This window comes from Podarcis cretensis, assembly GCF_951804945.1.
Source record: "Podarcis cretensis genome assembly, chromosome: 13".
In the NCBI taxonomy this organism is placed as follows: Eukaryota; Metazoa; Chordata; class Lepidosauria; order Squamata; family Lacertidae; genus Podarcis; species Podarcis cretensis.
The window spans coordinates 40,247,392-40,272,226 of NC_137182.1; the positions used below are offsets into that span (position 1 = coordinate 40,247,392).

General features: G+C 47.1%; 1 protein-coding gene across 1 annotated transcript; it reads left to right on the forward strand.

Moving 5' to 3' along the window:
- Nucleotides 1-921: 921 nt before the first annotated feature.
- Nucleotides 922-24,489, forward strand: SEZ6L2 (seizure related 6 homolog like 2). The gene is made up of 18 exons (XM_079951348.1): nucleotides 922-1,930; nucleotides 5,833-6,060; nucleotides 6,605-6,922; nucleotides 7,045-7,178; nucleotides 7,747-7,939; nucleotides 10,022-10,207; nucleotides 11,027-11,198; nucleotides 11,645-11,808; nucleotides 12,865-13,059; nucleotides 13,898-14,036; nucleotides 15,594-15,790; nucleotides 16,624-16,818; nucleotides 17,859-18,050; nucleotides 18,293-18,484; nucleotides 18,615-18,653; nucleotides 18,777-18,894; nucleotides 19,217-19,319; nucleotides 21,117-24,489. Exons 1-18 carry the CDS (start codon nucleotides 1,858-1,860, stop codon nucleotides 21,144-21,146), a joined length of 2,868 nt encoding a protein of 955 aa, XP_079807474.1. The 5' UTR covers nucleotides 922-1,857; the 3' UTR covers nucleotides 21,147-24,489.
- Nucleotides 24,490-24,835: the final 346 nt, after the last annotated feature.

Genomic DNA, 24,835 nt, shown 5'->3' on the forward strand with positions numbered 1-24,835 from the left:
GCGATATATTTGATGGCAGAGGTTGTTGGGAGGGGTACCCAGATATGGGCACAGGAGCTTGCAAATTAAGCAACATCTAATTTTGGGAGAAAGGGAGGTAAAATGATCAACTTACTAAAGGACAGGGATTAACTGTAACCCCCTGCCCCCAATAATTATGGAACATTGCAAAAAAAGGAAAGGAAATAAAGGCAACACTGCTGAATACAGAATGATGAGGTATATAAGAATTTGAGGACAATTAACTACATTTGTGAGAAAACGGAGGCCTGTAGTTTGCAAAAACCCATAGAGAGCTAAGATGCTGAAGGTGGCATAAAATACAGAGAAACTGATGTACTAAATACTGTAGATGCAAATCCAATGTCTCTGCCTGGATACCTGAGTTGAATTTGCAAGAACTGCATAAAAGCTTCTCTTCTTTTGCAAAATGGACTAAGCTACTTAGGCACCTTGTTGTGGTATGTTTTAAAGTGCTACCACCTGCATCTCTCAAAAGGAAGTACAGTATCTAACTGTGACCCATGTTTAGTGGACAGTCATATAATAGTCAACATGGGTTGTTTTTTTCTTCTAAAATTCCAGCCCACTGCCTATTAAAGAAGCATAGTTTTGCCTTTGCATTTCCCCCCTCCCATGTATTTATTTCCAGTCTCAAAGAAAAAGAGATCTGCTTATCTGTAGGTATTATTTTGCAGATCCAAAGGCTGCATTTTAGTTAAGGCCTCTTAACTAAAATGCTTGCGAACAAGCATTGCATTATCTTCATATTATTATTGTTTTTTAAAAAGGTCAGGTAGTTATTTTTCCTTTATTGCATTTGTAAGTCATTTACCTATACTATAGGCACCCTCTGGGGTGGGAGTGGAGAATTTGGATTCCACATTCTGCAAAAGGCTACCCTAGGACCCAGAATAATCTGTAGCTACCGGCTGCATTTCTGTTGCAAATGCACAGGCTGCCATCCATTGCGTTTCATTGTCAAGGACAGAGAGAGCTAGAGAGAGAGAGAGAGAGAGAGCGCTACTTGATTTGCCAAACGAATTGATAGGCACCCAAGGTTTTACTATTTCTTTTTTTAAAGGGCAGATTACTGCATCCATCTGATCTCTCTTTTTTGGCAACTGAATCTGAATTGCTTTGGCAAGATTGGGAGGGGAGGGGGTAACAATGTGCCATGGGTAATAAATGTAAAGTCTCTGAAATAACAGGAATCTATATGTGACTTTTCAGATAGGTGTGTAGGTGGGCTTGTTCACAGGTTTTGCTGAAGGGTTTATAAGGTGTCATATGGGTTTGTGGAAAGACAGGAGGATCCACTTCATTCATCCTGCCAGAAACCAGGGAGCCAGTGCCTTTTCATATGCAAAGAAATGCATCTCTGCATCCTGCCTTTTCTCTGTTAAAAGTGGGCTTAGGTAACTGCTATATTCTGTGGGCAAAAACCACAAGAGAGACAGAGGGAGGTATTATTTGTCAAAGAGGCCTGGAACTGAAAATGAAAAGGTGTTACACTGCTTCACCTTTAAAGTATGCATGTATATTTATCTAAAGGAAGGTATCTATATGATTTATCTGGGTTTTTTTTAAAAAAAGTGTTGTACATTTTCAAAAGAACAACTAATGAGCAGCAAAAATATTTCAGAAATAGCCAACTATTTCTGAAACACAAATCCTAGATTGCTTTTGAAAGGGAGAGAAAAAAGAGGAAGGAAGAAAATAACACAGGAATAGACATTGCAAGGGAATCTACTGCATTTTCATTTGCTAAGCAGGCTCCTGGCTCCACGGCTCCCTTGCCTGGTAGGAGAAGGAAATAGCTAGACTAGGTATTCTGCAGGTCTGAAGAAATCCAAAATGGGCTGTTCGGAAAAAGCAGCGTCCAAAATGCTGTTCCTTCTGCTGCTTAGCTCTGTGCCTCTTCTACAAGGTAAGGGGGCCGGCTTTGTCGGGAGAGGGGTTTGGGGGTGTGTGTACCAAAACGGAATGGGCTTGTTGCATTTTGACAGTGTTTTGTACCAAAGGAAAGGGGATTGAAAATGCATCCTCATCTCCCCCCCCCCAGGGTACAAATGGCAGGTGGGTATGTTGTGAACGCGGTGTTGCAGGCATATGAGCAATATTTCCAAACGCACCTTTAAAAAAAACAACCTGAAATATTTTTCTGCCTTGCATGGAAACACATGGATATTAAAACAGGTTTGGGTATGAGATTGTGATGGGAGGGTACAGGAAGGCTGACAGGGTTATTATAAGCGCTTGCAAAATGAAACGAGGGATGGGGAAATTGTTGCACAGAGCTGGGAGGTTCTGTGCCTCCTTGCAAAAAAAGAAAGGGAAAAGGGGGTGATCCTCTTTGGGGTTTGTAGAGGCGGAATACAGAGATCTGAGGAGTAGCATGCATCAGGAGCAAACGAATGATAATCAAGGGTGTTCTAGGGGAAATGGACCCGGAAATATTCTGTTTTAAAAGATTACAAAATATAGTACAAAGGGGTCCATAAACTGCCTTTGCTTTTGATTATTAGTATGCCCCCCGCAACATTGTAAAGGGGAACACAGGCTTCAAGGGAACCAATTATTAATAACGGGGGAGGGGTGTCAGGTTGTCGCAGAACATTGCAAGTGAAGCAGAAATTTGGGGCTGACCCTTGATTGATACGAGTCCAGACAGGACATTTGGGGTTGGGAGTTGAGTTGAATTTTGAAACGTGGAGGTCAAAGAATTGGGGTACAAATAGATGCTGATGTGTGTAAGAAAAAAGAAAGTGGGGTGTTACATACAACACTGCAAAGAAAAACAGATTCAGGATTCCTGCATTGCTAAAAGGAAACAGGATTTTTCATGCAACGTAGAAACAAAACAGGTTTATAAGGTCCCTCTTAATAAAAATGGATCTCTTCGCAAAATCAGAAAAGGGGTGCCCAAACATAAGGATTGTGTTTCTTCTTCATTGTCATTCAGTTCTGGGGTGTACAGCAGGCAGGGTTGTAAAGAGCTGAAGAGATTTGGGGAACTGTGGCATAATAGAAAGGGGGGGCAGGCTGGCTTGGGAAATGCATTTCCAAACAGGATCAGCGATCATGCAGCTTTGCAATGCAGTTAAGGTGGGGAAGAACCTCAGTGTTGCTGGATGTATGTGGGGTGCTCAGCTGGGGCAGCAGGCTGCTGCATTTTCAAGGCCTTAAAATACCATGGCAGCAAGAAAACTAGATGTGGGAGGCCAGAAGGGTTGTGAGGTAGAATGGTGAAAGATGAGGCTAGGCCCAGGACTCCATGAAGGTTGGGGTTATTACTGATGCACTGCAGGAACTAAGGATTTGGGAAGCATAGATTTTTCCATTTGGGTGTGGAGACTAGATGTTTATCTGGATTCCCGCTAACTGTGTTCCTTCCTATACTATCTTGAAATCACAGGTGTCACCCACCTTTGTTGATTTTTATTTTTTTTTAATGGCAGGGGGAGGTTATATGTGAGCAATCACTCACTTAGGAGATGCTGAGTGTGTGATGTGCCACCAAATTAATGTGGCCTTCCACAGAAGGTTATCTTTTCCTGCCTCACAACCATTCTCTTTCCCATCCCAGAGGCAGCTGCTTTTTGATTTTTGACATCTGTCTCGTTGAGGGGGTGGCTGGCTGGCTAGGAGTGGCTGACGGATCCCTAAATGGGATGGGCGAGGCAAACCTTCCCACTCCGTGGGGGTCTCTCTGCCACTTTACTGTGGGGTGGCGAATGACTGGGCCCAGAAGGCCGGCCAGGCAGCTGGCCTTCTTAATGGAGCGAGTTCAGAGCAATTAATGGCTCGCCAGCAGCTGCCAGGATCTCACATGCTGTCAGACGCCTACGGCGGCGGCGGCTGTCACTGCCGAACTTGTCACATCAAGGCAGCAAGAGTGATGTGCGGGGCTCATCATTCAAGGCCCTTCAGTCCGTGATCCGCAAACCCCCCTGCTATCCCATCCCTGAGCTGCCTCCTAGAGCCTGCCAACCACCTTTCAATAAGCACCCTGCGTCCTAGCCTACAGGCTCTTTCCCCTTCTATTTTCTTAGCACCAAGGCCAAACTTAATGTGTAAAATATGGAGCTAAATGACGCAGCCTTCTGCAGTAAAATGGGAGGAGGGAGGCAGACAGGCAAGCATTCACAAGAGCACTTAACACACATTAGTTACCTCCCAGTTTGCATTTTAGCTACCGCTTCACTGTCACAAGATCATGTCTCTACAATTCACTTGCCTTCTTATCACACTTCAGCTGCGCAGTTTGCCGACAGTACCACTTTATCACAGATAAATTATTCCACCTTAAACGCACAATAATCACCCATTTTGTTCACAAGGCCTAACTTTTAAATGAACTGCCTCTTTATCCTTTTTTAACCAGTATGTTCATCCAACCAGCACGGATAAAAACAATAAGAGTTCTTCCAATAAGAGTTTGTTCAGTAGATTTAGACCCTCTAAATGGTTATGAGAACACCCCTGCTTGCATCTGGAACAGGACACATAGGATTATAGAAACAGACTGAATCAGCGAGGGGGAAATATCTCATTTTTACCACACTTAAAGAAAAGTGTAGTCTGGGCTGCAGTCCTAGAACACTTTTCTAGTTTAGTGAGTAAGCCCCATTGAACTGTATGTTAATGACCGCACAAAACAATTACTTTTGTCTGGATTAATTAACAACTGAAAAAGCAAGATAACCAGGGTGGGTGGGGAGGCAGGACTAAGAAATATTCCCACTTTTTTTTAATGGGCCAGCATCAAATTCTTAGCCTGCTCTCATACAGAACAAAGGCTTCAGAAGTCTTTCCAGGATGAGGGGGCAGTGTGAAGACCCCTAGGTGCATGTATCAAACACAGATGCATGGGAAGTCTGAGAACTGGAATTTATTTCTGTTTGGGGCAATAAGCAGGCATGTGGCCCAGTGCTCCAAGTTAGGGAAGGGAAGTTTGTGTGGAAGGACCCTTGCAGTCTATAAGAACCACTTCTGTTTTAGCCAAAGCATCGCCCTCCTGTAGCGTTCTTAAAAAACAACAACCAAAAGGGGTCTACACGAATGCTAAGAGGACTAGGGGTACCTCTTCTCCCTCACGTTAAAGCACAGAGGTGGCCAAATGTTATAACAGAAGTGGTGGAGCAATGGAAGTGGTGCCAATGTAATGCATGCCTTCCCCCCCCCCCCCCACCGCCAAGCCAAGGCCATATTTCAGGGATGGACAGTTGACCTATGGGTGGGAGTGGCTGGGCTTCCATCACCACCGGTCAGTGGCCAAGTGACTTATTCCTCCTCAGCCGATCTTATGCCCACTCAGAACCACCTTTTCTTCCTTCCTAGACAAGGACAAGGGGCATGACTTTGGACAGAGGTGGATTGTCAGGCCTAAGTCCGTGCTGCCACAAGGCCTGCAGCCATTTCCATATCCTGCCAGGCGGGCCTTGCTGAAATTATGAAGTCTCATTTCAGTCAAGTATTGCCAAGTCCAATATGTGGCCAAGCCACACTGCTTCCTCTCTCCTACTCAGGGTAGACCCACTGAAATGAAGGAACCTAAGTTGGTCATGTCTACTAACATCAATGGGTCTACTCTGAGCAGGACTGGCATTGGCTACAACCCACCATGTAGGGCACATGGACCTGGTAGGGTTAGTTTTGTTCTGTGCTGAGGGACATAAGGAGGACAATACAAGATCTGGATTGTGGTGGATGGAGATGTGGAGGCCTGTATTGTTTGTTGACTTCTTCATTTATTGCATGTCCTCCCCAGTCTTCTTCTGGGGAAGCTCAAAAGCTGATAGGTTTCCATTCACCCTTCCTTCGCTGCAGGCCTACCCCTCTGGGAAAATGACGATGTGGTCCCGGCTACCCCCTCCCCACAGCTGGAGGCCCTGTCATCGGAGGCCATGGGTGGACCCAAGGAGGAGGAACTGGGGGTCTCAGCTCAGGTCAGGGGGTCCTCACCCCCCAGCCCCGAAGGCCTCTCTGAGTTGCTGCAGGGGGCACTGCTGAGGAAGGAGTTTCTGGGGGGCGAGTTGATGGAGGAGCCCATCCCTGGTGAGAAAAATAAATAAATAAACTGGAGGAGGGTGGGAGAGGAAAGGGGAGGTCATGGCGCCCTCTTTGGGAATGGCTGAAGTAAAATGGGGTGGCTTATGGGGGAAAGTGTGGCTGGAGGACTATGGATAAAGTAGGTTTGATTATTAGCTGGAATAAACATTCCAGTTTGGTAAATATTGGTAATAAATACAGTGGCAGCTGGTCCATTGGGGCGTTGGGGCACAGACCCACAAACCTCAGCCTTCTTATTTAACCACCAGTCAAGGGTGTGTGTGGCTGTGCCTGTCATTTGCTCTAGCGCCACCTACTGCTAGCCTCCCAGCCTTCTGCCCTACCAGTCCCATTGAGCACCAGCCACCAACTATTTCTAATAGATAGTCATTGGTTTACTGCCAGAAAAGCGATATGCATTTTGCAGAGTGACTATTGGAAGGGTGTGGTGGTGGGGGGCTACAAATGTACATGTTTCCCTGTCATCCGTTCTGATTTCCCTTCCCCTGCTCTTTCCTTCTCTCCCACCATCGCCATTGTGCTGTCCTAGGAGGTAGCCCTTCCACGCTGCCCCCATTCCACCCACCTGTCCAGCACTTGGATGGTGGGATGGTCCCCGAAGCCTCTGAAGCTGCAGCCACGGGTCCTTCCCCGTTGACCACTGCTGCACCGCCCACTGGCTTCCTCCTTACGACCCCTCCGGCTTCCACAGCAGCTGCGCCCCCCCGCCTTCCACCTCCACCTGATGAGACCGGGTCTGCCGGCCAACACATCTCGGCCACGACCACGGCCTTCATCCCTGAAGGCGACGAGGAGACCACCACCACACTTATCACGACGACAACCATCACGACGGTGCACACGCCAGGTGAGGGGTGAGGAGGTGGAGTGTGGACAGATTCCAGAGTCGGTGGACTTGCTTTAAAGTGTGCTTCCTTAAGGCAGCGCGAAGCCATTTTGATTTTCATTGTTTGTGTCTTCCTTCCCAAGTATTGTGCAACAACAACATCACTGACGTGGAAGGCTACGTGGAATCTCCGGACTATGCGGGCGCTACTTTCTATGGGGGCCTGGATTGCACCTACACAATCTCTGTTTATATGGGCTACGGGATAGAAGTGCAGGTAAGCTACAAGAGAAAGTGGTAGTCTGAAGCTGAAAGATGTTCGCTGTTCGTTGTTCTAAGTGTTTTTTAAAAGAGGATGAGCAGGTAGCATAAAACTTGGCCTTTTCTTTGGTTCTTGTCCTTCAGATTTGTCTCATTTGGTTCTTTGGTTCTTGTCCTTCAGATGTGTCTCATTTTTCTGTCTGCAAGACAGAAAGAAAAATCTGTTTGTTTGCTGCCAACTGCTTCTAGGTGTTGGTGACTTGAAAATACCTTCTCTCAACATAGGGATGCTGACTGTGACTGAAATTTATTTGCTCCCTTCAGAGAAATAACAACATCTTGCGTTACAGTCTTTCTCGCAAATAGGTTTACATTTTATGTCCCCAGTCAAAATTCTCAGACTAGAGGAAAATAATGGTGTTCTTAATTTTTAATTCTCAGACAAAAAGTCGTGGTTGTATTTGGAGGGTGGGTAGGCTTAGACGTGTCCTTGTAAATCATTTGTTCTGGGTTTTGGTCCAAGAGAGGGAGAGCTCTTTTTTCTTCCATTCTTTGTCCTGACTTTGTCCACCTTCCACCCCCAGGTGCAGAGTCTGAACCTATCCAAGGAGGATTCGCTGACCGTAGAGGGCCTGGGAGGGGAGAAGCCTGTTGTCTTGGCCAATGAGTCCCTGATGGTTGAGGGGCAGGTGATCCGCAGCCCAACCAATCAGGTGTTGATCCACTTTCAGAGCTACCACACCACCACCCCTGGAATCTTCAAATTTCACTACCAAGGTAAGAAAAGGACATTTCAGTCACCCCTTGAAATATGTGAAGGAGCAATTTACCAACCATGTTTAAAGTAAGTGCTTTTTTAACCCTTTAAAAACAGGCCAGTGAGTGGTTTTGTGAAGTTTTGAAGTGACTTGTTTGGACCAGGCTATAGGCTATAAGACGTGCCACCCTGACCTTCTTTAGGAGGAAGAGCAGGATATAGATCAAATAAATAATAAAATCAGACTTGTTGGGAACCAATCCTTAGTTGGAGTAACTCAGGACCAAACTGGATCTTACGATGTGATGATTATTTATATGCAGCACGACAACAATTGTTGTGATTGCGGTAGATTTGTTTGTCTAAATGCAGGGTTCTCCAAATCACATGTAAATCCTGTTTGCTTAAAGTCACATATAAGGTGAGATGCAGGTCTCATTTTTAGATCAAAAGGTACATGTGGGTGAGGGGTCCTAGCCATTTGCTTCTGATAGTGAAAGTTCTGGTAGTAGAAGTGATAGAAAGGTTCTTGGGGAGTGAAGCTACTACAGACAGTAACTGGGTGTGGACACAATATAATCGAGGCAAAGTGTAGAATATCATTAGTCCATGACAATGAAGAAGAATGTGAAAATGTGGTATTTAACTATGCTGTTAAGCCTAAGTTAACTAAGAGTGACTAAGAATGATGACAAAAAAGTAGACTTTTGTTGGGTTGGGAAACCATGACTTGAATACTGGCAGAGTGAAGCACACCCCTCTACAGAGATATCTCATTTATTAATATGGTGCAAGAGCACATTTAGATATAATCAATTTGTTACATGATTTGTTTTTGTAATTAGTATGGGATTTTTAATGTCTGTGTACAGTGGAATGTTAACAACAACAAGTGAGGGGGCAGACTCAGGTTTAAACAAATGGGTCTGCTGCCATTTGGGTCTAGTTTGAGCCACGTTATCCGATCTAAGAATCACAGAAGCAGGGTCAGGGTGCTCTGCAAGACCTGAGAGAAATCCCATAGGTGGTACGCGGTCCTAGCTTGAGAGTTAGAGATTGAGGAGCCAGCCAAGAACAGGAGGAGGATCTCTGGGACTTGGGCAACAACTTGGAGAGGACCTAAACTGTTTTATTTGGGCTGCCTCTGTAGATGCCTGAAACAAAGGCCCTCATGCTTAACGTGGCACATTTTCCCCCTGGCAGAAATGTTGTGGTTCACCATGTGTGATCAACATCATCTCTTTCCTTTACGTTGCAATATGGCCTGACAATCCAAGAAACCTGGACCAGTGATTTGGATTGGAGCCTAAGGTTTACCAGTTGCTAGAAACCACGGGAGGCAAGAGTGCTGTTATGATCAGGTCCTTGTGAGACTAGGATGCCGGAATAGGCAACTGGCCGGATCCTGCATGCCTCCTCTTGCATTCTTATTATGCCAGTTACAAATCCTTGGTTTCGTTATTTAGCTTCTCCACCAACAGATGGGGCTGCAGACTTTTATCCTTCTTCAGCTGCTGTCCTTTATGTTACCATATTGTTGTTCTTTTGACAAAGTTTCAGCCATGTTTTGGGCTGAAGGACTGATGTTTCTTGTTTTCGTAACTAAGAATCAGTGCCCTCCCAACACACACTCACCTATGGAAGTAGAGGCTTGGGAGCTTGGGAGAAACATGCAAATTTCAGCTTTTCTTTTGTAAAGCTAAGTTTCCAGCCCTCATGTTTATGGAAAGAAACCTGAAAATGTGTTGGCAGAAAGAGTTAAAAGCAAGGAGTCCAAGGTATAGCCAAATGTGTGGTGTTGTTTTTAACTATTTTCTAATGCTTATATTAAATTATTTTCAACTGACTGCTGAGCGGCATACAATTTCACAATAAAAACATTATAGCAAAAAGTGAAATGTGTCAATCAGCTGTCATCCAGCATCTTCCCCCTTTAGAGAAACTATATGCAAATTCAGCCTTGATTTTGATGGAAGTCATTAAATCAGTCGCTGAATGCTTCAAATTTCCTCCTCCTCGATCCTTCCCAGTTCTCAGTTCTTTTGGCCTTGGGCCATGTGCTTCTTTTTGACACCGCATTCCACCCTGTCCCCCAATTCTAGCTTTCCTCCTGAGCTGCGGCTTCCCCAGCCGACCTGAGAATGGCGATGTCATGGTGACTGACCTCCACCCAGGTGGTTCTGCCACTTTCAAGTGCGAGTCAGGCTTCCACCTGCGAGGGGAAGAAACGCTCATCTGCCTCAACGTCAGCCGCCCTCGCTGGAGTGGCACCAGCCCTGCTTGTGTGGGTGAGTGGCCAAAGCAAAGTGGGGTTGTGGCTCATTTGGCTAGAGCATGGTGCTGAAATTGCCAAGGGTTGCGGGTTTGGTCCCCGTATGGGCCAGCTGCATATTGCTTCACTGCATGGGGTTGGATGAGATGATCCTCTGGGTCCCTTACAACTCTATGATTCTAGAATGGAACAGGGTAGCCTTGGAGAAAGGCAGAAGGGGGTAGACTGCTGACCAAAGAAAGGTCTTTTGGTCCATCGTTCAGCCCAGACACTGAGGTCCTCCTCTGAGGGTCTTCTGCTGGTTCCCTCACTGTGAGAAGTGAAGTTACAGGGAACCAGGCAGAGGGCCTTCTTGGCAGTGTTGCCCACCTTGTGGGAACATCCTCCCATCAGATGTCAAGGAAATAAACAACTATCTGACTTTTAGAAGACATCTGAAGGCAGCCCTCTTTAGGGAAGTTTTTAATGTTTGATCTTTTATTGCTATTATTATTATTCTGGGAGCCGCCCAGAGTTATGGGCGAGGTATAAATAAATTAATTATTATTATTATTATTATTATTATTATTATTATTATTATTATACTTTGGCCAAGCAGGTTAGAGTGTGGCACTCCTTCTTGTGTTTCGTAATTCATAACACAGAGAAGGACCTTGTGACTGTTTAATAGGGAGTTTTAAAGGGTAAGTGGTGCAGAGAGGAAATAAACTGAAAACATTCTCTCTTTCTCAAAACAGTGGAAGTCAAGGTTGTTCAGTGAGTTGATCATTAGGTTTTGGGATATAAAACACTGCTATTACTAATATAGCAATATCTGGCCTTTGTCCCCCGCTAGCTTCTTGTGGAGGGACGGTCCACAATGCCACTCGTGGGCGCATTGTGGCTCCTGAGGCTCCAGGAGGGCCTCACGGCCGGAACCTCACCTGCCGCTGGTTGGTGGAGGCGCCCGAAGGCCAGAGGCTTCACCTGCACTTTGAGAGAGTGGCCCTGGATGAAGACAACGACAAGTGAGGAAATATCGACGCACGGGCACTGCAGGAGAAGGAGATGAGGGTAGTGAAGAGGTAGAAAAGCCGACAGGGAGCAGAGAGGAAGTATTTGCAGCTGGAGGGGGCAAGGGGACAGAGGAGAGAAAGGACAAGAAGTGGTTGAGGGGAGGCATGAGAAGATGATGGCGAGGAAAGGAGACATAAAGGGAAGGAAATGTGGAAACAGTTAGAGCAGGTAAAGGTAAGCACATCGGGGAAGATGTTGGTTCAACTAATTAAGGGGAGCTGGATGGAAGCAGTCAAGATCTCTAGGGCTTGGGGGGGGGGAAGCAGTGGGAGACAGAGGTTTGGAGCAGTCCTCTTAAATTAGATTGAAGCTCTCAGGAGGTTTGAGGTGAAAGAATACATTGCTTTGAGGAGGAGCAGGCCCAGTCACACAGGGTTTTTTTTCCCCTTCTCCCCAGACTGATGATCCGCAGTGGGAGCAGCGCCTTTTCCCCGATCATCTACGACTCGGATATGGATGATGTCCCAGAACGGGGGTTGCTGAGCGATGCCCAGTCTCTCATTGTGGAGCTTACCAGTGAGGGCCCGGCCACACCTCTCATCCTTAGCCTGCGCTATGAAGGTGAGAACAGAGACCTCTCCACTTAGGTGCCCTCAGAAATGGCAGGAGCAGGCCAGCGTGGAAACCAGCATCTGGTATTGGTTGCTTCTGATTTGTAATTCTGGGTGACTGATTAAATCACAGTAAGTATAATCAAGTGTACGTATTCACCACCATAGAAACTATTGTCTTGGAGCAAATCCAGAATATTGCATTTAGTGGACTCATAAGGTAAAGGTAAAGGACCCCTGACAGTCAAGTCCAGTTGCGAACGACTCTGGGGTTGCGGCGCTCATCTTGCTTTACTAAGGGAGACGACGTTTGTCCGCAGACAGTTTTTCCGGGTCAGAGCAGGGCATGGAAATGCCATTTACCTTCCCGCTGGAGTGGTATCTATTTATCTACTTGCACTTTGATGTGCTTTCAAACTGCTAGGTTCGCAGGAGCTGGGACTGAGCAACGGGAGCTCACCCCATCGCGGGGATTCGAACAGCTGACCTTCTGATCGGAAAGCCCTAGGCTCAGTGGTTTAGACTACAGCGCCACCCGCGTCCCTCATATAATCCTATAAATACACATTATATTAGAATTTTGAAGAATGGCTTAATCTGCAAATAGCAACAGGGTCCAAACATTTGAAGGTTGTCTTAGTAAGTCCAATTATAATTTAACTTTTTGAGTATAAGTGTGGTACTGCAGCAAAGTATTGCAGACTGAAGTACTTCTGCTCAGGGTTGCAAAATCTCCATTCTTTCCCACCTGTTTTGCCTTTTTCCCCCTCAACTATGAGTCAGCGTTTCATTCTCACTGAACGTGCTCAGTCCTCATTAGGCTATTTTGTTTGGGGTTGTTGTTTTTCTTCCCATTTTCTGGCAACCAGAATCAGTCAGTGCTGGTACGGCTGAATGTCACATACTGATTTGGACTAACCACCACCAAGGCCTTTGCCTGCAGATTCCTAGTCAGCAATGGACTACTGCCATCTACTGGCTAGTACTGATACAGCAGAGGGAGGGGCCAGAAAGTCCGTACGCACCTGGGAAGCTTTCCTGACTCTCTTGCTCCTCCTCCTGGCAGCTTTTGATGAAGACCGTTGTTACGAACCATTCCTGGCACATGGAAATTTCAGCACATCAGACCCGCTGTATCGCATGGGGACTGTGGTGGAATTTGCCTGCAGTGCCGGATACATGCTTGAACAGGGGCCTTCTGCCATTGAGTGCATTGATTCAAGAGACCCCCGCTGGAATGAGAGCGAGCCCACCTGCAAAGGTAATCTCTCTTTGACGCCAACTCTTTCCATTTTGTTCTTGAATTTCTTTATAACTCTGCCTTATGAATGTGTACAAGTGATGAGCGATGCAGTGCATCAAGATTCATTTTTCTGTGGTGCTTATCAGTTCACAAAACTGCTTAAGGAGATGGGCAAGACAAAAGGGGGCAGGTTGAGAATGACTGGAAGGAGATTTAAGTCACGAGAGATTGCGCTGGTGGCACCATGAAAAGAAAAAAGCAATTCTGGGAGGACAGAAGGGGCAAAGTCTATTGGTAGGTGAGTGAGTTGGGTCCAACATGTTAAGATCTCTGAAAGAAAAAAACAACAGTATTTGTTAATAATGGGTCCATAAATCAGGAGGGGGTCTCCTTGTTGGGATGGGGGGTCTGCTTGCCCTTGGTGCAGCTCTTGTCTTTATGAAGTCTGAAAACCAAATGGGAAAATGGCAGTCTCCTAAGGCTTTGATGCCACTCCACAAGCAAGGCCAAGTAATTTGGAACCCCACTGTTGAAGAAGGATTTCTCCTCAGACTGAAGCCCCCTATTCTACAGGTTGGCCCAGGAAAACATAATACATTTTCAAGTTAACGAGTGTATTTAGTGCTAATCCTACAGGCACTTATCTGTCCGCAGGCGCCATTGGAATGAATGGGTCTTGCTTGGTGAAGTGGTGTAGAGTCACAATCTTCAGGGCAATGAGGTCTGGGGCCTGGGTTTATCTTCCACAATTCCACAGAAGGATCTAGTTTAAAACTGGCGTAGGTTGGCAGTGCCGATGCACCTTCTGCTTCAACATGGGGCCTCTTCCTGACTATTGTGTTCTTTCCCCCTCCAGCCTTATGTGGGGGGGAGCTCTCTGAGTCAACAGGCGTTGTCCTTTCCCCTGATTGGCCCCAATCCTATGGGAAAGGCCAGGACTGCGTCTGGGGCATCCGGGTGCAAGAGGAGAAGCGAGTGCTGCTGGACATCGAGATGTAGGTTCTACCTTCCGCCGTCACCATCAGCACCACCACCCCTTTGGGGGGGCGGATCCTCATGATTCAGGCATCGACATCCCACATTGTCCTCACATGGTCTTCTGAAACCACCATCCATCATTAGATTGATTGTTCAAGTCATTCATCTCACCCATTTAATATGGTAAGGTCCTTGCATAAGATTTGGAGGTGTCTCAACGCAGGTGGCGCTGTGGGTTAAAGCCTCAGCGCCTAGGGCTTGCCGATTGAAAGGTCGGCGGTTCGAATCCCTGCGGCGGGGTGCGCTCCCGCTGCTCGGTCCCAGCGCCTGCCAACCTAGCAGTTCGAAAGCACCTCCGGGTGCAAGTAGATAAATAGGGACCGCTTACCAGCGGGAAGGTAAACGGTGTTTCCGTGTGCAGCTCTGGCTCGCCAGATGCAGCTTTGTCACGCTGGCCACGTGACCCGGAAGTGTCTCCGGACAGCGCTGGCCCCTGGCCTCTTAAGTGAGATGGGCGCACAACCCCAGAGTCTGGCAAGACTGGCCCCTACGGGCAGGGGTACCTTTACCTTTACCAACTGAGAAAATAGGATGCCTTTTGTGATACAGGCAGTGCCTGATCAAACCAGACTCTGTGGCAAGTTCTTGGTATTTTTAGGAGCAAATTTCTACATTTTAGGAGGAGGATGTTGAAGGGAAGTAGCGTTCTTAATCATCAACACAAGCAGGAAAATTATTTAAACAATAATTATGCTGCTGCTCCTGGTGATTTTTTTTGTTTTGGCACTGTACTAGGACTTGACGGAAATGGCAATGACAAGGTCTTTCCCCCATGAAGTTTGCTATCATGATTAAGATATATAGGAGTAAAGTGATGAGAGAAAATAATTGCTTGGTTTAAATGTTGCAAAAAAGGAACATTATTTATTTATAATTCCATTTCTAATCCTATCTTTCTCCCCAAACCCACATAAAAATCTGGAGGCCTGAGGAAATGGATCAAACCTGACACCAAGCAGAAAATAGCAGCAACCCCTATGTATGCAGTTACAAGTCACATAGCAATGAAATAACTGTGTACACCCATTCTTTTTTAAAAAAACAACAACCCAACAACCTCACAATAGTTTGAGCACTGTCTCTGAACAGGAAGAAACCACAGTGAAGTAATTATTTATATTAAAAAAGAATAGCTGTCTGCATGGCTGGATTCTGCTATCCATTAGCCTGATGGCTGCCACACTGCTTTTGCAAATGCACTCTCAAGTACTCACTTTGAGGTTACCTGATTGAGCATCTCTGCATTGTAAAACCTGTCCCTGTTTCTGCATGCTAAAAAAAAACTTCCTTTAAAGAACCTCATTTTCCTTAATGGTCCTAGAAAGCCTGTGGTTCTTTAACCATCCATTCATCCATTTGTTCACCTGTCTATGCATCCTTCCATTAGTCTGGAAGAGAGAAATGTTGGAGCAGGTTAAGCGACCTAATCCTGCCACTTGGCTCTTCCTCTTTCCTTTTTAATGATGGTTCCTGTTGTGTGTCTCTCTTCCCCTCCACCCCAATTCTCTTTCTAGCCTCAACATCCGCAAATCCGATGTGCTGACCATCTTTGACGGGGGGGACCTGACAGCCCGGATCCTCGGCCAGTACTTGGGTCCCCACCCCCGCTTCAGCCTTTACTCTTCGGGCCCAGCTGTCACCCTCCAGTTTCAGTCGGATCCTGGGGACCCCCTTTTTGGCCTCAGCCAGGGATTCCTGGTGCGGTACAAGGGTATGAGAAAGGAGCCCTGAGCGATGGGTGGGAAATGATGGAAACGCCATAGAAAACAAACATATTTCTGACACATCCTGCAAATCTAGTCTATCATGCCAGACCCCAAAGTCGTTTGGAAATTTCATAGGGGATCATGGCAGGGTGGTGTGGGGAGGATGTTCTCATAGGCTCTGCTTGTCTGAGATTCCCCACTGGAAAAGAAAGGAAGGCCGAAAGAGCAGGCTGGGAGGAGGGAGAAGAAAAGCGTAGGGAAGAAGGAGGGACCATTCTTGCCCATTTTTAGTTTTGGGGAGAGATAGATTGGGATAGATTGGTTATTCCACTGCTGACACCAATCCTGCTTCCATTTCAGCCTGATTTGAAATACCCAATGTAGGTTCAGTTTTTGTTATCTTGACAGTGTTATTGCAGGGGTCTTTTCCTGTGAGACAATCATTAACCAGAAGAACAAGATATTCTATAATGTTTCCTTCCTTCTCTCTCTCTCTCTCTCTCTCTCTCTCTCTCTCTCTCTCTCTCTCTCTCTCTCACACACACACACACACACACACACACACACTCACACACACGTCATTCTATTTGTCCATGGAACAATGGACTTTACTCACCAAGAAGAAAGACCGATAGTGTTGTGTGCAGAATCCCAGATCTGGGATTTCCCTTCAGCTTGTTGCCATCTCACTGTTATCCTAGGAGAGTTGTTTGGGAGGACGGGCCTGTAGGACTCCCCACATACCATGGGAGAAGGAGAAGCATAGGTGGCGGTGGTGGGGAACGTGGCCTGAGGGAAGGTAGTCCCTAACTCCTTCCTCTCCTCCCTGCTCTGGCAGAGGTTCCACGAAATGACACTTGCCCCGAGCTGCCCGAGGTGGAGTTTGGCTGGCGCACAGCTTCTCACGCTGCCGTCATCCGCGGCACAGTGGTGACGTACCAATGCGAGCCAGGCTATGACATAGTGGGATCCGACATCCTCACCTGCCAGTGGGACCTGTCGTGGAGCAACAGCCCTCCCACTTGCCAGAAGAGTAAGTCTTCCGAGGGCCAGCAGTGGGGTGGTTTTCACCCCAGGAAAGTCATCCTTTTTTCTTTTACCCCCTGGACTCAGAATATACCAGCAGGGACCTGGGTAGCAGGAGGGTGAAGAAAGAGGGTAAGCAAAACCTGCTGGAAGGAGAGCCGTTGTGGTGCAAAAAACATTGGGTCCCGAGGGATGGAAATGGGGCACCTACCAGGAGTCATGAAGCAGCCATGGACCATTGAAAGCCTTGCTCAAGATCCACGTTTAGTTTCTGAGCTTTTGTGTAAAATAGGATTGGATTCCCAAGCATTAGCTGATAAGGCAGCCCTGCTCACTTTGGGTGCGCAAGAAAGTTCGCTGCTGTGCTAAGCAGAATTGACCTCCCAACACGTTGGCAAGGAGAGGCCAAGCCTGCTGGATTCAGATGCTTAAGAGCTCCCTGCAGGGAACTCTCTCACGCACCCCAACTGAGCACTCAGCAGAATGGAAACCCCTGCGTCCATGAAGGGTCTGCCCTCTGCTTTGTTTTAGCTGCAGTTTCAGTGCAACTTCCTTTCTGAACCAGGAAAGGGTTTGGGCTGAATCTTGCCTGTTTGGGACTTCAGATCACCTTGCAGGCAGCATTCCCTTTGAAGTGGTTTGCACTGAAACATCCCCTATTCCCCTTCATTTGAACCAGGCCATGCTTCCACCAAATGATGTCATATGTGATGTCAGGCGATTGGCATTTGGGCAGCTCCACTCACCTATCAGATTTGCAGAGTTCCTGATAAACATCTGGCCTGTGGAGCCAGAAAGGTTCTCCATCGCTGCCATGCAGGATTTTGACCGCAACACAAATAACTAGAAACTTGTTTCGCTTAAGAATGGAAGATAAGAGGCTGTTGGGCAGCCCCAGACCCCATGTCCCATGTCTGCACCATATCAGGAAGAATATTAGTTCCCACGTTGTGAGGCATAGCACCCTCAACAGGGAAGGAAGGGGAGATCCACAGGGCCCACTTCTCAAACCCGTTTTCCTTCCTCTCCCTCTCCTCCTTCCCAAAGTTGTGAACTGCGCTGACCCTGGGGAGATCAGCAACGGCAAGCGAAGCGTCTCAGACCAGCGTTTCTCCATTGGCTCCCACGTCCAATATTTCTGCCATGAGGGCTACGTGGTGGAAGGGAGCAGCACGCTGACCTGCTACAACCGGGACACGGGCACCCCCAAGTGGAGCGACCGGGTGCCCAAATGCGTCTGTGAGTAAAGAATTGGGGTCCAACTGAGAAGGGAAGAAGCTGTGTTGGCAGAGCTGGCAGGGGAAAACCCGTTCTGGGCAAGGGAGCACCTGGAGCCCAGAAGGGAAGATTACAGGACCGTGGGAAGTTGAGCAGGGGAAGAGAACCATAGCTGCTGCGTCGGGATTTTTAAGGGAACGTGTGCAGGATGGCCAAGTTGGCCTTCCAGTTTGGAACCGAAAGCCCCTCGGTCTCTCTTGCAGTGAAATACGAGCCCTGCCTGAACCCTGGCGTCCCAGAGAATGGGTACCAAACACTTTACAAGCACCACTACCAGGCAGGAGAATCCCTGCGCTTTTTCTGCTACGAAGGCTTTGAGCTCATTGGCGAAGTGACGATCACCTGCATACCTGGCCACCCGTCCCAGTGGACCAGCCAGCCTCCTTTGTGCAAAGGTATGCATTCTCCCTGCTCCAGTCGCCGCCGCGCGTGGCCTGCCCACTCCCCATCCCTCCCACCCGCCTCTGTCGTGATTGCCTCTTGCTGCTCTCTAAACGCCCCCCTTGGTCTCTTTCCCTCCCCCAGTGGCCTATGAGGAGTTGCTGGATGGCCGGAAGCTAGAAGGTGAGGATGGGATTGTGATGGGGAGCTTGGGAGGGGAGGGCCGGGGCAGGAGGTGGGTGAATTTGCCACTGGGTCTGCTGCTGAGGTCACTCGCACGTTCCGGTCGTGCCTTTTGTTTTGCAGTCACCCAAACAACAGATCCTTCCCACCAGATGGAAGGTGGCAACATCGCCCTGGCCATCTTCCTGCCCATCCTCCTCGTTATCCTACTGATTGGTGGCATCTATGTCTACTATACCAAGTGAGCTGAGCCTCCACAGATCTTGGGGGGCGGAGGGTGGCGTTGGGCCTTGGCCAATGGGTGGGCAAGGGCCGAGTGGCGTTGGATGTAATAGGTTGCGATGGAGCAACTTGCACCTGCCCTACGAAGGCAGAAGGCTGTGGTTCTTTGGTGCTGTGAGAATCTTAAATTGGAATGGAGAGGTATTGTGTGACGTCACTGCAGGATATTGAGGGTGATCAGCCCCCTTCTTTAAAAGGGGGGGGGTGCTGGGGTCCCGGCAGCCCAACTGGCTTGCTTTGTTCTATCTTCTCCTTCTCCTCCTCCTTTCCCCCACCCCCAGGTTCCAAGGAAAGACCCTTTTTGGCTTCTCCTTCTCCAGCTCCCACAGCTACAGCCCCATCACTGTGGAGTCCGACTTCAACAACCCTCTCTACGAGGCTGGGGTGAGATGCTCTTTGTCCTGCGGCAGGTGGGGGAATGGGGAAGAAGGTTGCTAAATGGGACGTGAATGTCTGTGAAAACACCACTTTTTCTTTTAGTCATTTTGGAAAATAATAATAGGTGGAAGAAGTAGTATAGTAGTATTTCTTAAAATTATATACTGCCCTTCATCTGAAGATCTCAGGGTGGTCCACAAGATAAAAATACAGGATAAAAACACAAAATAAATAGTTAGAGCAGAACAAAACCATAAGCACCATCCCTTCCCACAAACACATTTAAAAGGGCATTAATCAGGCAAAGGCCCAGTTGGGTAGGAATGTTTTTGCCCGGCGCCTGCCTGGCGTGCTCTGGTCCATGTGGTCACAAAGAGTCGGACACGACTAAACCACAACAACAAAGATGTGTAATGAAGGTGCCAGATGAATCTCCCTGGGGAGAGCATTCCACATATGGGGAGTCACTGCAGAAAAGGCCCGTCATGCTTTATTGCAAGGGTGAGGAATGTTTTTCAGCCCAAGGACCACATTCCCTTCCAGGGACCACAGGCTAATAGTGGATGTGGCCAGAGACAGAAGTGGCCAGAGCAATCGAGGGCCAGTTGGAGAGACTTGGAGGGCCACATTTGGACCTTGGTTCTCTATCTCTGCTCCGCATGGTGTGTGTTTTAAAATAAATATCAGGGAGATTGGAATCCAATACATCTTATAGCAGTTTCTGGAGCATGAGAAGCTCCAGGGGCTGCATTGTTGTTTTGTTTCCTTAGGGGTGATTTTTTAAAAAAACAACTCTGAAAAATCACCCTTATTTTGTAAAATTTCTGTTATGCTCTGCATGTGTAAGTGGAGGCTGATCTGCTACCCCACATCCAATCCCCAGAGAGAGGCTATCCACGACTCTCTTTTGTCTTCGGGGGCTATAAACCAGGATATGAGCATGCTAAGCAACAAACTGGGATGCCAGAAAAATCACGCTGTAGCTTTTGAAAGCTAATGTTCTTTAACAGGGATGGGAAATATTTTTCTTCCCTTCTGGGGAAGCCAGTCTTCTCGGGGCCACATGCCAGGAGTGGGAGGGCCAGGGGCAAAACTGGCAGAGCAAGAAGTGGGAGTTTTACCTTTCTGCAGTAGACTAGCCTCTTCCCACCCGCACAGCCTTCTCTGTCCTCAAGGCAAGCAAGAAAGCCTTATCAGAGTTCAAGGGCACATTGCAGCGCAAGATGTAGCAGCAGCCACAAATGTGGATGGCTTAAAAAGAGTATTGAACTAATTCAAAGAGGACGAGGCTGCCTGTGGCTATGTTCCCCCTTTGGAGGCTGTATCAAGGGAGGAGAGTGCTGTTGCTTTCTGGTCCTGCTTCCATGGCCACCTGGATGGCCACTGGGTGAACAGGATGCTGGGTTAAGATGATCCAGCAGCACTCTGCTTATATTCTGATGCTTTTCCACACAGTAGTTCTGGTTGGGGCTGGGGGTGCTCCCAATGCACATTCAGTTTTCAGAGGAGGAATTTTCCTCAGGATCAAACCAGAGGAAGAAAAGCTCCGGTTACCCCAATAATGATCAACCCCACAAACTGATGCTAGTTGACACATTTTACATCACGCCTGGTCGAGTTCTGAGTGATGTCTTGGACTAAAATTGGCTTCCCAGAAGCAATTTGTAAATCAACCGGCATTAACTTCCTAGCTGCCCAATTCCTCTGATGTTTGGGGTGGTTCGGGATGGGGAGAGCGTTGGCAAAACTCCACCCGGATGCTAACGCGCCCTTTCCCTCCTCTCAACTTCTCTCCGCTGGCAGGACACCAGAGAATACGAAGTTTCCATCTAGAAGATGTCGGAGGATTCGTGTTCTTCCCCCCCCAACCTGAGCGGGTTTGAGGAGCAGCGACTGAGAACGATTCCTATTTAAGGAGGGAATAGTGGAAGGTGGTTTCGGGGGAGTTTAGGGGAAACGGCCGGGAAGAAGGGGAGCTTCTCCTCTCTGCCCCACAGATTCACCTTCCTCCCTTCCTCCCCATGTTGCTGCCTCACTGTCCACTCTCCCAGCTTTGGACGCCGTCCACTCCCCGCCCCCCACTCCTTGTAAATACCCTCTTCAATGTGCCAAACGCGTTTCACACACAGACAACACACACACGCACACAGGGTTTTTTTTCCTGCTTTACCTGTTTCTTTACTTCTTTGTTTATTTGTTTGTTTGTTTACTAACTCACTTCCCTCCTCCCCGCCTGTTGTTTATTATTTCCTTAGTGGTTGAGAAAGGAGGTGTTGCGCCTCATCCCTTTCTTCCCTTGTCTTGTCCCCCACGTCTTTTCTAAGGAGGTGGATATCAGTTTTAGGTGCTGCCATTAAAATAACAACAACAACACCACACACTTTGGAAAGTAGATTGTACAGTAACATCACTCGAAACCAGCATTTTGTGGCGCTTGTAGAAGACCTTGCCGTAAGCAAGCTGTACTTGGTGCCAAAGGGAATGGCATAAAACAGTAGAATAACACAACTGAAAACTGATAGATGCTGTAAATCTGGGGTGGTGGCTAACTTTATTTTTTTTGGCTGCTCCTCTGCTAATCCATGCAGATTATCTGAGGATGGAGGGATGGGGGAGGCTATTGCTCCCTCCCTGCTCATCAAATGATCAATCTGGTGACCTGGGAGGGGGGCAATTGGCATCCCCATTGGGGGCTGGGCTGGGCTGGGCAGAGAGACGGAAAGCTCTCTGCCCAGCACCATATCTATTTAATCGCACAGCTGCCCAAAATCAGTGGGGTCTTGGAGGGCAAGAAAAAAATGGAGGAGCCACATCAGGCTCCTGGGCCTGGGGGTCAGCCACCCCTGCTAAATGAAGAAACCCTAATTCTAAACACTTTACATGGGAGTGAGTCCTGTTGAGTTCAGCAGAATGTACTTCTGCTATGTTCTTGTGCAACTGAGAAAAAACATTTACATCCCCTGAAATAAAACCAACACCTCCTGTCATTTGAGAGGGGGAAGAGCAGGGTCACAAAACATTGTACTTCCACCTGACCATACCATAGCATAGATGGGTTTTGCAAAGGCCCCACATGGTGAACTGAGGTGGCCTTACGAGAAAGAAACCAGCAACAGGTTCGTGGAGATATTAAGGTGACACACTCTGCTTAGATGACACCTTTGTAATTAAGTGGTATATTGAGGGGGCTCTTGGTAGATCCCGCAAAAAGAAGGCACTGTTAATAGCAGCTTTATAGTGCAACTCCTGCGTATGTTTACTTGGCATGAAATCCTGCTGCGTTCAGTGGGGCTTCCTACTAAGGGCTTTCTGATTACATCTTGCCATTCTTCCTCTAATCCTCCTACCAACCCCCCTAAAAGCAAGAAAAACCACCCCCTGCCCCCTGTCGAACAGGTCCTGCAAAATACAGATCCCACTATAAGATGCTTGCTTAGGAATTTTTGGCATGGTGAGGTGGACCGGCCTCAGGCAGCAACTTCTCAGTCATTTCGTTTGTTATCACATTGGAGAGGGAATCGTTTCTTATTTTCTGTCTGAGGCAAGAAAACGTTATGGGATGTCTGCCCCCCAAATGAAAATAAGACTCATATGCTCTCATCTTTGAATAAATATTCCACTGGGGAAAACAATCCCTGAGTCTTCATTCGTTGCGGAGACTCTTAAAACTTGAAATCTGGTGGTCCATAGACTTTTAGGGCATGAGCCTCTGGGAAGTTCTCATGAACAAGCCCCATTGACTGACTTACATGCTTACGTTCTTTGTTTTAATGGAGCTCCCACAGGAGAACTTCCTACTGTGTTGTAACCTCATATAAATTTCCCATAATTTCCCTCAATTTCTGCCTCTTCAGATTAACACGCAGGCAGAAAATGAATCTCAGATTTGTCTTTTAAGGAATGAAGCGGAGTGGTTATTTCTCTAGTGAGCAAGTTCCCTTAAAAACAAAACGTTGGGCTGTAGTGATTTGGGGACAAAGGAATTTCTAAGGCTATAGCATAGGCAGGTATTTTTTATGACACAATTAAAAAACACACCATTGAAAGCCATTAATCTTACACCTGCTTTTAAGAACAATTGTGCCAATATTTATTTTTTATTTTAGTTTGCTGCCTTTTAAAATGAAAAAAACAACAACCCACTGTATATTTCTCTCGCTTGCTTATAAAAAGAATAAAAATAACAAGGCTTTATAGCCTCTAGTTCTCCATAGTATCCCTTGAATGATAGAACACAGATGAATATTTACATTTGAAAAATCGTTTTAATCCTTTTAAAGGCTGGTTTTCTTATTAAAAGGTGCCATACCCATTTGCCAGGAAAATTACATGTGCACTAGGTGTTAGTGTCTGCTTTCTGGGCAGAAGGGCATTTACCAGTACTCTTTCAGAATACATACCGCAAGCAAGGGAGAGGCTTTCCCCTTTAATCATCAGAATAGAAAGTCATTAACTGTCACTTGACACCCACTTTAAGGATGCTGAGAAAGCATTTTGTGTGGCTCTCCCCCCCCCTTAGGTGTTTGCAAAAAAAAGAAAAGAAAAGAAAAGAAAAAGGCAAGATCCACAGTGCCAAAATGTATGAAAATAATGTTTTAAGAAATAAAGTGCTAGGAAGAGACCTCATCCCCTTAGGACATTCTCTGCAAGCTTATGGGAGAATCCTGATGGGGAGTGCCAAATCACACACCCTAGAGGGAACGAAATCTCAAGTCCCCCAAGGGTGTATATGGGGCAGGGGAGGCGTTAGCCCTCTTTAAGAACTACATCCGTCCACCTACCTCCAATATGGGGCTGGATATAGGTATATCACTTCCCCATCTGTCCATTTCTCATCTCCCGTATTATCAAACTTGTTGGAGCGACTCTTCTCCCCCTGCCCCCGTGACCGTTCTCTTGCATTTTGAAAAAGGGCAAAAGGCATCACGTCTTTCCAGGTTCTCCCTACCCTCTGTGGGCATCATGGTTCCCCTCATAGTTCCATTCATGTTGGGGAAAGGGACAGTGGGATGTAACCCACCCATCCCCGTCCGCAAGGGAGATGGGATTTCTGGGGAATGCTTCCTTTTGCATCCATAACCCCTTACACCCCTAATTTTCAGCCCTTAGGTATTCCCCTTCCCACCCTCATTTGCTTTTATTTTGGAGCAATAAATAAAACGCACCATTTGTAAAAGCCGCGGTGTCTGTACCTCTATGCTGCAAAAGGGAGGAGATGAGTGTTTGTGTGCAAGAGGGGGAATAATTGGGAATAAGATAAAAGCTTTGCCATCCAACCCAACAACAACAGGTGCACAAAGGTACACTGTGCAGTGCAGGTGGGTTTTAAAGCAGATTTTCCAGCTCCACATGTTTCCTGTCGGGCACCCCACACTAAAGAAAAGCAAAAAAACATGGGTCTTTGCTTAAACCCAGTATCGGTGGTCATTTCTCCATAGGACTCAGCAGCTTTTATACAGTAAGAGGACAATTGAAGTTAATGAACCGAAGTTGCTTGTATCCATTAACTTCAGCAGGCCTAC

Bases quoted from the DNA above. Each gene is read 5' to 3' on its own strand.
- SEZ6L2 (XM_079951348.1), top strand. From the start codon at position 1,858: ATGGGCTGTTCGGAAAAAGCAGCGTCCAAAATGCTGTTCCTTCTGCTG. The intron at 7,940-10,021 runs GTAAGAAAAGGA...CCCCAATTCTAG, and splicing joins CTTCAAATTTCACTACCAAG to CTTTCCTCCTGAGCTGCGGC. The intron at 18,051-18,292 runs GTGAGTAAAGAA...TCTCTCTTGCAG, and splicing joins CCGGGTGCCCAAATGCGTCT to TGAAATACGAGCCCTGCCTG.